General features: G+C 40.7%; 1 protein-coding gene across 1 annotated transcript; it reads right to left on the bottom strand.

The window, feature by feature from the left end:
• Positions 1 to 446: 446 nt before the first annotated feature.
• cdk9 (cyclin-dependent kinase 9 (CDC2-related kinase)) lies at positions 447 to 12,311 on the bottom strand. Its single transcript, XM_083902964.1, has 8 exons — positions 12,213 to 12,311; positions 11,982 to 12,095; positions 11,410 to 11,491; positions 11,230 to 11,320; positions 8,610 to 8,776; positions 8,152 to 8,323; positions 5,116 to 5,264; positions 447 to 1,225 (listed from the first exon to the last, which is right to left on the bottom strand). Exons 1-8 carry the CDS (start codon positions 12,251 to 12,253, stop codon positions 860 to 862), a joined length of 1,182 nt encoding a protein of 393 aa, XP_083759090.1. The 5' UTR covers positions 12,254 to 12,311; the 3' UTR covers positions 447 to 859.
• Between the last annotated feature and the right edge of the window lie 540 nt (positions 12,312 to 12,851).

Here is a 12,851-nt window from a genome sequence, read left to right as displayed (position 1 = left end):
AGCAATGTGACATCGCGCATGATATCAGCTCGCTTTGAACCTCACCAGAGTAGGTACTTTAAAAAAAGTACCAGGTACCGTCACTAATGGAAACGCAAAATAACTGTGCTGTGCTGAGGCATGCCGCTAGTGGAAAAGGTGCTTTAGGTACTCAAATGCAGTTTAACTCACCAAGTCTTTGCATCATCATCATCAAGGCAAAGTAAACATGACTGGTATTGTTTTGAGCTCAGACAGCCTCTCACAATCCAGAACAAGTGATTAAGTCCACAAGGTTTCATGAGTTGGATGAGTAGCAAAAATCACCCTCATCTAGTCATTCTAGTGGGGATTAAACATAAGATTCACTGTACACAGCTTTATTTTTTCATTAAAAAAACAAAAAAACAACAGTATTGACACACAATAAAATAAACATTGTTCAGTCAGAGTGATCAAACCAAAACCATAACTAATGCAAGTTTGCAAAATGCTCCATACATGACTGTTGTTTCTGCTAATAAAACATAATCTGATCAATGATTTGTTTAGTCCTCTTATCGTCTACTATAGTAGAAGTATAGTATAGTATTCAACATTTTAATGTTTGGGAAACAGTGGGGTGACTTTTTCCTCATAATTTTCTGACTTTTTTCCCTGCTATTAATCAATTAAAATCAGTCATAAAAATAATTCACAGTCTAAGAGGTAAATCCAAATAAGCTGTACTCTGACATGAACTCCGACAGAACACCAAGCATATGCAAAAAATGTACAAACGTCCAACAACAAAAAATGTGGCGCTCTCCTCGATAATTGGCTTCAAAACAGTCATGATTCAACAAACAGGAGGTCCGACAGGCACCATGTTCCAACATGGTCAAAACACTCGATCAAATTCAGTCTGACTGGTGGTCGCTGCATTTCTGTTCTGATTGGGCTGCTGCTGGGGCATGTGGCCTCTCCGTCTGGGCGGGGCCAGATATTCAAACATTGAGGTGTTGTGTGTTGACAGCATGTTCTTTAGGTCTGAAGGCATGGGGTCAGACCAGAAGAAGTCATGGTTGAGTGCATCATCGCTGTCTGTACGCTGTGCTGGGTCAAGGACCAGGAGCTTGTCTATCAGGTCTAGAGCATATGGGTCTTTGACGTAGGCTTTGAGTCTGTCCTTCACCTTCCTCTTCTGACCTTTCGGCAGCTCCATCTTCTGGTAAAGTTCATATTTCTTATCGACACCAGGCCACACCTGAGAACAAAAAAAAGTCACTTTAAGGTCCAGGTTGGCAAATAGTATGATTGTCACACCAGGGCTTCAGACTGCATTTTGCGACCAAAATTTGGGACAGTGAAAGTAATGACCTCCACCAAGGAGGTTATGTTTTCGCGTTTCGAGTTTGTTTGTTCGTTTGTCTGTCAGTTAGCAACATAACTCGAAAAGTCACAGACAAGTTTGAATGGCATTTTCAGGAAATGTCCGCAATGGGACCCGGGACAAGTGATTAAATTTTGGGCGTGATCTGTAGGCGCTATCACTGGTTACAACACTCGCTGTCTGACCCAGACGCGCCAGCAGGGAGAATTTTGAAGACACTGAGCTGCCTTGGCGAGGTCTGCGCTCTCCGAGTGCTTTTCTAGTTATTTTATGTACTTGTGCATGTGTGACCAATAAATTTGCCTGGACTTATTTTTCACATTTTACCAACTTGAGTATTTAAGATCATCTTTAACATTTCCAACAATTACTTAAACTTCAAGCACAAGTGTCCTGTTATTTTGCCGTTTCCACGACACAAACACATTATAGGTATTGTTCTTCTTTTGGCTTTTCCCTTCAGGGGGTGCCACAGCATAACATCTGCCTGGTAGATCGTTTTCTTTTTTAACAATTAAAAATATAACAATTCTAGACACTAGAAACTAACACGAGACTGTTTCGAAAGGGTAAATGTCAAGTTGTGCACCCTGTCAAATGATTATTCTGGATCTTAATCGTGAATTGAGCAGAAAACCTAAACAGAGAAGCGCTGGATAGTGCCTGTCCACTTCAACCACTGGTTAATATTGTACTGTAATGACAGTGATGGTAAAGTGTATATTTAAATACCGTAAATTCCAGACGACAGAGCGCACCTGATTAAAAGCCGCATGCCCTTCTCTAATGCATAGAGTGACCACAATTTTGGCTTCTCGCGATCATAAAAAAATAGAAGAAAAACGATTAATGCGCCGTGCGGCGTGTATGTAAATTCCCATGCTAGAAAAAGACCCTGAACGCACCAGTGTAACTGCGGCTTCAACTGGTGTGTGGATCAACAACACGAGGAGAGAACTGGAAACACGGCAGAAAGGCAGCCTTTGGTTGAGAAGAAATGTAGGACAATATACATCTTTCTGCAGTGCTTTCAAATCACCGATCCACACACGCCACTCGCTAACTGCAGGCACGTAACTGGTGCGTTCAACAACGATCAACAACAAAGGGCTTGTGAAGCTTGTGAACATTTTTTTCATAAATAAAATATATCCACTGGACACAAAAATATTCTGAGGCTGGAAGTTTGTGTAAAACACTGTGCTCCGCTCTTCCTACCTCGCCTGCAGTCTCATATTTCACAGGGACAAGGGGGAGCTACGGTGGAGCTGTGAAGTACTCTGTGAAGTACTCTGCCTAGCGGGGTGCCAACATTCACGGTGAAATCACTCGTCAGTCGTCACTTGGTTGGGAGGTGTAAACATTTCATGTTTTATCGCCTATACTTACACAAAGTGGAACCACTAAAACATGACTGAGTCTTGTTTTTTCACATTTTGGGGACTGGTATGGCCCCCTGAGTCCCAAATATCAGTACTAAAAGATCAAAAAGTAGATTTTTCACAATAGGGGACCTTTAAAACTAACAACAATTGCATTGTTTTTTATTCTAAATTTAAATTATTTAATTTAATTTAAACCACTGTTTCTCTGCCTCCGTGGCCAGGAGTAACACTTTCTGTCGGGGATACCTACATTGGCACACCTGCACCTGGGCGTGTCACAGGTGCCGGCTGTTTATCTGCCAGTGTCAAGCAGAAAGGCAAGGAGCAACATCCACTCTTTTCACTTTTATGTCTATACAGAGAACCAAAAAACAATTTATCATATGAGATATTTACACAGAAAGATATTATACGTGAGGATTTTTTTTTTTTTTTACTTTTTTTATTTAATCCGCTTGATAACATAAACAAATACATATTGCAAATGCTTTTTTTTAACGGTGCCTTTAACGCGGCTACCTTGAAATATACGTTTGTATCGGTAACACACAAATTACGTTGCTTATGCTTTTTCACTCAACAGTGCATGAACAGCACTCCAGTATATCCTAATAACTGGTAAAAACATATATCATATACTGCATCCTACCAGATTTGGTAAAGGATTTCTCGTCGCTCGTTATCCAAGTCTCCCATTCTTCGCGCAGTGCCACTTTAAATGCCCGGTTCACGCTGATGTCCAGTGGTTGCAGATACTTCTTGGTGCCCCCAGGAATCACAGATGGAATTGAGTTTGTTCTCTTGATGGCGGCTTTCACTGAATCCGTTATATGGGCCCTCATGCTGTCCATAACGAGCAATGCTTTTTTCAGCGAAAAAAGCCCCCTGGTCGCTTTGAGTAGCACTCTCTGAGCCAATCCTTCATTAGGCTCTCCATCATCCATCCTTTCTTATTGACTTTCACCACTATTTCTTTTGGGAATTTGTCATTAGGCATTGTCAGCCGCTTAAAAATCACCATCGGTGGAAGCTTTAGTCCAGATGCTGTGCAGCTCAGAACACACGTAAAATGCGTTCTCTCGTGTCCGCTCGTTTTCAGTGTGATGGACGATTCAAGTTTTTTATTTACAGTCCGAGTGAGAGGCAGGTCAAACGTCAGAGGTACTCCATCCATATTTATGATATCATCTGGCCCGATGGAATTCTCTGCTATCTTCATGTGAGTGAATGTGTGGAAGTTAGCAAGTTTCTCCTCGTAGTCGGGAGGGAGCTGCTGAGACAAAGTTGTGCGTGCCCTAACAGACAGGGATTTCCGTTTCATAAATCTAAAACACCACGAGGGCCCACCTCTAAAATCTTCTATTTTCATCTCGGTGGCGATTGCTTTAGCCTTCAGTCTGATCTGCACAGTGGAAACACAGCGTCCGCCTGCTCTCTGTGTGTTAACCCAGTCTTCCAGAAAGTTTTCAAGCTCGGGCCATCTGCTATGATTACCTCTGAAAGCTTTCGTCGTTTTTTTGCATTGGCTCAGTTCTTCACGCTGGCGTCTCCACCTTCTTATCATCGATTCATTTATGCCAAGATTACGTGCGGCAGCTCGATTTCCTTCTTCATCCGCCAGAGTGATCGCCTTTAAATTAAAAGCCGCATCATATGCTTTCCTTCTCGTATTTTCCATGTTGATGAGGGTGAGTACAAATGACTGATTTACAATAGTTTTGAAAGTCCGCTTGATTTATCATGCAATTTAATTGGACCTCCTGAACTACTCATCAATTTGTATTGGTCTACTGTTACTTGGCAAAATGTTTTTGGCGCCACGGAAAAAAAGTTTTTTTACCGTAATAAGCCGCACTGTATCATAAGCCGCAGTGTTCAAAGTGTAGAAAAAAAGTAGCGGGTTATAGTCCGGAATTTACGGTACTTTGTCTCTTATGTTTATGTTGATTCTTCAGTGTCCTAATAAAATGTGACACTAAATTTAGAACTGTACATTGTAATATCTGCAAGTATTAATCAGTAATGCAGTCAAAATGAGGAAATGTGAATATTTGCTTTGCAAGTCATTTGTGTGCCCCAGATAGAGGTCACTGTGCTACCAGTAAAAAGAGATGGTCTGGTCACTGAGGTGACCACTGACACTAAAGTCACAAAATGGTACATTTGAACAGACTGGTGGAGGCAAACAACTCTGGCGTGCTGCCATGTAAAATCACTGATTTTCTCTATGGTCTTCAGTGAGAGGATTACAGGGTTTGTCTAACAGGGAGATAAAGCAGCAAATATATTTTTAACACGTCATAAACTTAAGCAGACACTGATTACATTAGGTTAGCACCTGAACTATGCCCTTGAATCTGGTTCCCTCTTGTGACTCACCTCAGATGTTATGGAGCCACACAGCTGGCTAATGAGAGTGAGCTGGTGCTGCTCCGTGTTGCCCTGCATGATGGGACTCCTGGTCCACATCTCAGCCATGATGCATCCTGCTCCCCACAGGTCAATTGGGGGACCATAGTCTCGCTCACCTTAAGAAAAACACATGTATATATTAGGGCTTTAACGATACACAAACTCGATTTGTATCGAACTCGATTTTTGACGCAAAGTTCGATAACTGAGCCTGGACACGCTTGTTTTGGAATCGTTGAACCAGGCTCAATCATTCATCCTGGATATCTGAATCCTACTTTTGTGGAACGGGCCCCAGTTCACAGTGTTTCAAAATATTTGTTATTAAACGTTACATTAAGTTGTTATATAAGTAAATGTTTAAATCAAATGTTTTTTTAAATAAAAAAAAAATTGTGGAATGTATCGAATTGTGGGTCAAAAATCAGGATACAAATCGAATCGTGAGTTTGTGTATCGTTACAGCCCTACTTACAAAGCATGTAGAGGTCTGTAATTTTTATCATAGGTACACTTCAACCGTGGGGGACGGAATCTAAAACAAAAATCCAGGAAATCACATTGTATGATTTTTAAATCAGACCTGGTCAATAAACTGAGGAGAGCTGGGACCACAGTCTCAAAGAAAAGCATTAGTAACACACTATGCTGTCATGGATTAAAATCCTGCAGTACACACAATGTCCCCCTGCTCAAACAGCACATGTCCAGGGGCCTCATTTATAAAACTGTGCGTAGGACCGACGTCAAAATTGGCGTACGCACGAAACACAGAAAGTGCTTACGCACAAAAATATCCTGATTTTTAAAACAGTGCGCACGCACGTCCTATGCCGATTTCCCTTTATAAATCACAATCCACTCTAAATGTGGCGTACCTGTTTGCGGGTCATACCACGCCCATATTTGCCTAGAAATATTCAGAGAAACACCCCTCATAAATATTGATTCATGACTGAAATCATGCCGAAATCGGAGAGAAAGGCCAAGGAACGTAATTTCACCCAGCGTGAGGTGGAAGTACTTGTTGAGGAGGTGGAGAAGAGGAATGCTTTATCGTTTGGTGTTCTAGAGTGGCAGCATGTGGCAGATAATGTCAATGCTGTTGCCTCAGAGGGTCGGAGTGTGACCGAGGTGAAAAAAAAGTGGTCAGACATTAGACGAAAAAAAACGCCTGGTGCACACAGGCAGAGCGTCTGTGCCACGGGCATGGGGGAACGGGCCAACCGGAGCTCACCCCGCTGGATGAAAAACTGGCGGGGATCATCGGGGAATCCCTCCTGAAACACTTTCTGTCGGGGATACCTCGGAGCGGGACTGGCACGGCGTGGTTTCTGCGGGTGCTCCTCTCTAAGGCTGGGCCCAATGCCGCACACATTCCAGCGGAGCCTCTGTGAAACGCGTCCTACATCTACCGCGTTCCGCCGGAAGTCATAATGTGATTTTCTAGATTTTTGGATTCCATCTCTCACAGTTGAAGTACCTATGATAAAAATTACAGACCTCTACATGCTTTGTAAGTGGGAGAACCTGCTAAATCTTCAGTGTATCAAATACTTGTTCGCCCCACTGTATGTGAATAAATATGTATCGTGTATATATACACACATCAGGGATTAAAATTAACACCGTCCCGTCGTCCCGGGGACGTCATTAATTGTCATCGGGACGATCAATATTCTCTCTCGGGACGACCACGGGACGAAAGAGAATTTTGACTGACTAAATTTTTCTGTTTAAGTTTTCAACGCTTTCTGTGAACCAGAACGGGTTCGCGGTCGGTGGGAAATACTTATGTGAAAAGGTAAATGGCTGCGTGCTCATGTTTGTGTTGTTCAGTGAGACGCAGAAACTGCTCCTCTCTCACTGTGCGCCGCTTGAGCCGCGGCGCGTCTGTCTGCTTTGCGCGCCCGCACTGCATGTAAACATTTCATTAATGTTGACATGTTTCTTTTAATCACTGAATGAAGCCCCGCCAGGCTTAGCGTTGCTTGTTTATTTATTTAAAATAGATTTTTTTTATACACCACGGCTTTTTCTATACTGGGGAACAAGAGCGCATGTTCCCCCATGTAATCAGCGCAGCGCACGCATGTCCAGGTGCCAATTGAAACTCAAGTCACACTATCAAGTGCGTCATTATTATGGTTACATCGTTCTTGTCAATAAAGATGTTATATTTAGGGATGCACCGATAATTCGGCGGTCGAAACAGAGCGAGTTCACTGTAAACTGCAAACCAGTATGCCCATAGAGAGAGATCTGCGCTCTTGGTCATTAGTTAATTTACTTATTTTTGTGTAGGTAATATGTTGTGAAATATGTTTAAACTTAAATAAACTACATCTACAAGTAGTTTTGTCTGGTTGTATTAGTTCGTCCTGTTATTGACGTCATGCTGTCATCACCTGACAGTCTGGCTGATTTAAAGCCCCCAGATGCAGCGGATGCAGCACACACCAGATGCGCGCGTCATTGATATTATGCGCAAATACAGATATTGGAATATTTGTGGTTTTTCAAAAGTCATTTTTGAGTAATTTTGACAGCCCTAAACAGCCTCATGCAAATCTCAATGCACGGCCCTTCTCATGACGACTACAACTCACTAAATGCAGTCACTAAATGGTGGAGTAGTGGCAGAAGGTCTGGTAGGCCACAGTTCTGTGACTGAGTGTGTTGGTTGTCATCTACAACACAACAAATCTAGTCTGGAAATAAATATATTATTTATTATCAACATAATGTATTGTGTTTTTATTATATTATCAGTAAGACACTCAAAATGTAAAAAAAAAATTTCGGGACGATTCAGGACGGTTCAAAATGTTTTTCGGGACGTTTCCGGGACGGTGGTGAAAAAAGTTAGTTTTAATCCCTGACACACATACATCGATACAAGTGATATTGTCCCGTGTTATATCTCGTTTAGAAATAAAGATATATATTAACATATCACAAAATCGCCCAGCCCTACGTTGAAGTGTAATAGTTGTCTCTTACCTAGCAGCAGCTCTGGGGGTCGGTACCACAGCGTCACCACACGGTTGGTGTATCGGTTCCCCTGGCTGTTTTTAGCCAGACTGAAGGCTCGGGCTAAACCAAAGTCAGCCAGTTTGAGAACACCGTCTCTGGTAATGAGTACGTTTGCAGCCTTCATGTCTCTGTGAAGGATCTGATACAACAGAAAGCCAGGTCTTTAGACTACTAGAGACTGGTGTGAGAGAGATTAACAGTAAACTTTTCAAATGATCCCAGAGTTTTATTACATTCAAGGACGATGAGAGCTTCCAAGTAGCATCTGGACAAATTATTAACAATTAATGGATTGTACACCATATACATTTTACAGTGTAATTTAAATAAAATTAAGTTACATTTTAACAGTTGTCTTTAAATTCCCATTGGTCTGCACTTAAAAATCAGATGAATGAAGGATGGTCATTTAGCTCAAATCTTACCTTATTTCTGTGGATGTAGTACAGGCCATTGAGCAGCATCTGCATGACCTTCTTGATCTCTGCCAGGGTGAACTTCACATTGGCATTACTCAGCAGTCCAGCCAGATCATGCTCACAGAAGTCAAACACCAGATAGATGCTACCTTTGTATCTATTGAACTGGGTAGCTTTAGGGCAGGAAACAAAAAGTAAGGATTTTTATATGCAAGGGAATTTTTTCATTCATTATTCCATTTTTTTCTATAAATGTAGATGTATGATGCAATTAAGGCCACATTCAGCGATTGTATTAGCAACCGACCTGAGTGATCCAAACACATGTAAACAGCTCTAAAGCCCCTTTTCCACGAGCATGGCACAACTCGTCTCTGCAAGGTTATTCTGCATATTATTTAGCGACAGCACCTGGTATCAGCTCTGGCAAGGATACTATGAGCGACGCATGAGAGGCATGCGCAAGACGTCCAATGCAAGAATCAAGCCGAACAATTCCGAACTGTAGATCAGTTAAAAAGACTTGATCCTAAAAATGTGCATTAACCTACCAGGGAAAGGTCTAAAATCTCATAATTGAAAAAAATCTCCTGTGTTTAGCTGAAAGCCTACAATCGCAAACAAACTTGTTACAAAACGTTACAAAATTGGCACAATAATTAATTTCGGTTTTTCTTTTTTTTCAATTTTGAGTTAGGGCTGGACGATTTAGATTTAGATAGGGCTGGGCGGTATACCAGTTAATACCGAATACCGTTTTTTTTCCCGTCACGATATGAATTTTTAATAAACTGCCATACCGGTATATTTGATTACACAACATCCGCGCAGCCGCAGCGCTGCTGCTGCGCTGCTGTCTGTTTGCGAGTCGCTCTGCATGTAAACGTTTCATTAATGTTTATATATTTTTGTTCAATCACTGAACGAAGCCTGTCATATTTGGGACAAGAGTCAGGATCTTAAATCACTTGCACAAAACTATTGATCAGCACTCAGCATTTGTTTGTTTGTCATTTAAACCTGTGTGTGCAGAGAGCGCAAGGCATTTTTGGCACGGGGCTGGAGAGAGAGAGAAAGCGAGCGAGTGCGCTCTTGGTCATTAGTTCATTTACTTATTTTTGTGTAGGTAATATGTTGTGAAATATGTTTAAACTTAAATAAACGACATCTACAGGTTATGTCTCGTTATATTAGTTTGTCCTGTTATTGACGTCATGCTGTCATCACCTGACAGTCTGGCTGATTGAAAGCTCTCAGATGCAGCGGATGCAACGCACCCCAGATGCGCGATGCAAATACTATGAGAATATATTCAAATATCTGTGTTTTTGAGAGGGAATATTCGAATATCATTTTTGAGCAATTTTGACAGCCCTAGTAAGCATGTCAATGTCTTGGAATATCAAGAATGCATGAAGTTAAGGTCAGCACCCTCCACATCAGCAGGTAACACAGGATTTTTTATAAAAGATGTTGATTTACACAGTCAAAGTTCTGTAATCGTCTATGCATTCTGATTCCTCACTTCATTAGAATCATGAGTAGCTTTTCTTTGTAAACAGCATCATTTTCTGGGGCCATGCAAACCTGTACTAATGTGGAGTTATTCTACAGTATTCATGACAGTAAAATAGACCATCCTAAGTTAATCTACTGCAGTAATTATGTTCTCTACCAGTAGAAAATGCTGTGAACACCTGATTATGCATGAAAAAAAAAAACGTCAGATACCGTGAAACCGTTCGAATTTTGAAAAATACCGTGATATATATTTGGTCATACCACCCAGCCCTAGATTTAGATATAGATTTTGGCTTATCACGATCATAAAAACATTACAATCGAAGAAAAACGATTAATGCGCGGCGTGTATGTAAATTCATATGCTAGAAAAACACCTTGAATGCACCTACGCTACGTGCAGCTGGAACAAATGTGTGACGTGTGGATCAATAATACGAGAAGCGAATGTTTGAAAACATGGCAGAAAAGGTAGGACAATATCAGCTAACTGGAAACAGCTTCAATTTGACGGACGTCGAGCAAAAGGAAATTGTTTACAAAGTTTATGGCGCCGTCGTGTCTGCTCCTCAAGGCAACACGACCAGCTTATTCAATCACTTAAAGTTCAGTCATAACGTGGTCTATGACCAGGCGATAAAGCTTGTCAGCCACCGCAACACAGTCCTCGATTAAGGACACTCTTTACAATGGCGTCCCATATCCCACCACGTCCCGCAGACATCAAGAGATAATGCAGGCTGTGGCGGTTATTTAAAAAATTATGTTAGCAAAGGACATGGTAGAATCAGTACCGTAAGTTACCCAGGATTCAAGACACTTGTTAAGACTTTGGACTAGCATTAAGCCCAATTTATACTCCTGCGTAAAGTGCTCTACGTAGGATACGGAGACCCCTCTACGTCGCCGGAGAGCCTGAGGGAGTATGGCACTGTTTTGTTTTTTGGAAAAGAAGAGTATTTTTGTTTTGATTTTGTGTTATTAGTGTTATTTGCATGTTGTAAATGTTTGCAAGTTGTGCAGCATGGGTGGTGAGCGGGTGACACCCTCTAAAAAAATCCTAGCTAAAAGCCTGAGATACATACTAATAACTAGAGACACCAACCTTTAGTCCTGCAGATCTCAATCAAATTGACCACATTCTCATGTTTAAGCAGCTGCAGGATCTTGATTTCTCTCAGTGCTGTGATTGGAAACTGAAAAAAAAAATCAAATACGGTGCACCGTTAAAACCCACTTATGCTGTGTTATAAGATCTACTTCTCAGTCTATAAACTGAACTTACCCCTTCTTTCTCGTTTTCCATTAGAACCTTTTTTAGTGCAACCTTCTTTCCGGTCTGTCTGTGTTTGGCTTTGAACACCTCTCTAGGAAAGATAGGAGAAAAATAATAACCAGTGATCTGGTTAAAATCTGCACCTGGTACAATGTGGTCTAGAGGTGAACAAACAAAAACATGCATGGTTGACAAATCACGAGTTCACAAGAATTCGGAAAACGGTGAATATTGTGTCATACACGTCTAACATGTTCTGAATAAAGGTAAATCAGTAGAGCTATGGCTAGATGTTAGCAACGGAAGTTATCTTACTGAGAAGCGAAAGCTCAACGTTAACATGTTACGGTAAATGTTAACATTCAAAATAATAAACACACAAATGCAATATGTTCTACATTTCCTCCAGTAAAATAGTGATCCAGTATTATGTACACTACTATAAACCTACAAAGATAAACGTCCCTCTCAACGGGCTGAACGGAAAGCTAACTTCAGTTCGTCGCAAACGTTCACTGTGCTGGTGCTAACGTTAGCATTCGCACATAAAAATCCCACAGAAAAGTTTCTGTCCCACTTACCCAAATGTCCCTTGTCCAATTTTTGCCAACTTTTCATATTTTGAGAATTCGTCACAGAAGGGAAACTCGACTCCATCATAGTATTTGGACATGATGGCAGCCTCTCGGTCGGGCCTGGAAAAAAGAGCAGTTCACTAAATAATGGTCATCTTATTTTGAGATAGAGCTAAAAGAGAGTTGCGTAAACTGATACTTTAACGTGTTTAAAACTAAAACTTAACATATACGTACTTTTCAGCACCGCCGGCGTTCGTTGTTCGCTCTCGTTGCATTTTTAGAAATCGGTCGCTGAGCAAGTCTAATGAAAACCGGTAGTTACGTCATCTATAAGAACATGAAATCCCGTTTTGAAGACTCGAGATTTGCGAGGAGCGCCGCCCCTGACGAGAAGATAGCAAGATAGTGGAGAAGTGAGGATTATTTTCTTCTTCTTCTTTCTTATTAATGACGGGTTACAGCTTTTGTTTACATATACCGCCACCCACTGTACAGGAGTGTATAAAGGGACTGGATGGGATAGACTCACATTCTAATTTTTGTAAAGAGAAAATAGATAATAAATAAATAAGTACAATAATAATATAATAAGGATAAGGATAATAATAATACATACATAAATAAATAAATAATCAATACATTAATTCATTTATGTATCTATTTAAATAAATAAATAAAAACGTTTAAACACAATGTAAATAAATGTACCTTAATTATTTCCATTAATCTTGTATTCTTTAAGTAACTGATAAGGGCTTTAATTATTTTCCTCTGCTTGTTAACTAATATCTACAGGGTCAAGAAGTATTTTTCGACAAATCAAATCTTTGATGTTTTTTTTTTGTGTTGTTTTTTTTAAAGAGTTTATTCACA

Source organism: Microchirus variegatus, assembly GCF_963457635.1.
Source record: "Microchirus variegatus genome assembly, chromosome: 16".
Classification (NCBI taxonomy): Eukaryota; Metazoa; Chordata; class Actinopteri; order Pleuronectiformes; family Soleidae; genus Microchirus; species Microchirus variegatus.
The sequence above is the reverse complement of the archived record's forward strand: the minus strand, read 5'-3'. Positions and strand labels throughout refer to the sequence as shown.